The 1,750-nt window shown below is 40.7% G+C and overlaps 2 protein-coding genes across 2 annotated transcripts, besides 3 other annotated features; both read right to left on the bottom strand.

Moving 5' to 3' along the window:
- On the bottom strand, nt 1-396 carry Tc00.1047053397937.5 (N-acetylglucosamine-6-phosphate deacetylase-like protein, putative; the record flags this gene model as incomplete). Its single annotated transcript, XM_797389.1, has 1 exon — nt 1-396. A coding segment is annotated over one exon (396 nt), but the record flags the coding sequence as incomplete, so codon positions are not given.
- Nucleotides 1-1,750: a sequence feature (haploid, Esmeraldo-like haplotype).
- Nucleotides 421-443: a microsatellite.
- Nucleotides 1,078-1,111: a sequence feature (AT_rich).
- Tc00.1047053397937.10 (pumilio/PUF RNA binding protein 1, putative) lies at nt 1,111-1,750 on the bottom strand (the record flags this gene model as incomplete). Its single annotated transcript, XM_797388.1, has 1 exon — nt 1,111-1,750. A coding segment is annotated over one exon (640 nt), but the record flags the coding sequence as incomplete, so codon positions are not given.

Raw genomic sequence — 1,750 nt, 5'->3', positions numbered from 1 at the left:
AATATAAGCACCCACACGCTTCTCAACTTCTTCAATACATTTTTTGACAAGGTGTTTGTGATCATCTGAAAAGACAATGGATGCCAAAGCACAAAGTGTTCCGCACCGTGCAAGCTCTCTGAGAGTATATTCGGGGTTCGTCCAGTAGCCAATAACATCGTCGGCACCTCCTATTCCATGGTTGTGTATGTCAACAAAACCGGGAAGGATAAAGCCCCCCTCCACAATCTCGATCTGGGCGTTATCGTAGCGCTGCTGTAGATCATTCTCCGAAGGCAACGACGCAGAGCCACCCACATTTTCAATAACACCGTCTGCGACAACCACAAAACCATCATAGATGACCTCCGAAGGAGTCACGATGTTGCCTTGAATTAAAGAAACAACTCTTGACATCACAGAGAGCACAACCTTCGTAAAATATATATATATATATATATATAGAACAGAATAAATAAAAAATCAAATTTCCAAAAGAAGCATATCTGAAGCATAAGTAGAAAATGGCATCCCTTAAATTGGGTCAAGTACATATACATATATATATGTACTCCGAAAACAAATCCGTAAATATATATATATGGCTGTAGACATGTAATTAACAATCAAAGCCTAAAATAAAGACCCGTGAAAAAAAAACAGAGACAATTTAAAGCCATCGTTAAAAATTTCATAACTCCTTTGGATTAACAAAGGATGGCCCCCGTGAATACACTTCGAGCTTTAAAACGGCAGATCCTGAGAGCGCAAAAACAAAGGGTTCACATAAAAGATCCCAATAAAAGCACATCACCCACTCTCTATATAATTCACTTAAATCGTCTTCTTCACATAAGCAGGAAATAAAAGGCAAATATGAAATGGAAATCTCATTCAACTCATCATAGAGCTGATACGTTCTCGGTGAAGAATACTGAGCATCCACCAAAGATGTATGAGTGGAACGCTATCAAATGTTCAACAATAATATATTATCCTTCAAGCCCCACCCAACTCAACAAAAGGCTAAGCATGCGCATGCACATAGGAACATAACTAAACACCAGCACAAGCTCCACAAGCACAGTGCAATTACGGAAAAAAATAAAATAATAAATAAATAAATAATATTCACCTATCCGTTTTTCTCTGCTTGGGTTGCTGAAATAGAGTAAAGCTATGCTGAGGCCCCCACATGGCAGTGTCCTTCATTATGTTGACTTGAAAGGGTTGGTGAGAATGTCCTTGTTGCAAACCAATAAGAGCCTGTTGTCCTTGAAGCATCAAAGGCATGTAGTGTGGTTGAGTCATCACAGAAGTCATTTCCTCAGTTATCCCCGAAAAGGCAACTGTGTTCTGTTGAAGAGGCTCTGATCCAACCAATGCTGGTATCCTATGCATGCCAGGCAAGAGTTGTGGGGTCAACACATTCTCGGCTCCATTTTTTTCAGAAAAATGTGAAGGGGCTGTCCCCCGTCGACTCTGCTCCTTCTGATGTTCCTGTTTTCGAAGAGAAGCCCGTTGTCGACGCGCCAACTTTGCCTCAACCTTTACCCCATAAGGTGAATTCTTTAATAAGTTTTGAAGAGGCATAATAGAGTCGCGCAATTGTTCAAACTGACTTTCCACCGAAGAGGTCACAATGGCTGTTTGAATAACGTAGTTGGCATAGCTGTCAGTCAGTAGTTTAGGCAATACTTGGGGGTCCGTCAATTCGTCTACTAAAAGTTGCCTCACATCCGAAGAAACAGTCCTCAAACACTTTTCAATG

This window comes from Trypanosoma cruzi, genomic scaffold (assembly GCF_000209065.1).
Source record: "Trypanosoma cruzi strain CL Brener 1047053516449 genomic scaffold, whole genome shotgun sequence".
Lineage (NCBI taxonomy): Eukaryota > Euglenozoa > Kinetoplastea > Trypanosomatida > Trypanosomatidae > Trypanosoma > Trypanosoma cruzi.
This window is presented reverse-complemented; position numbering and strand designations above follow the sequence as displayed.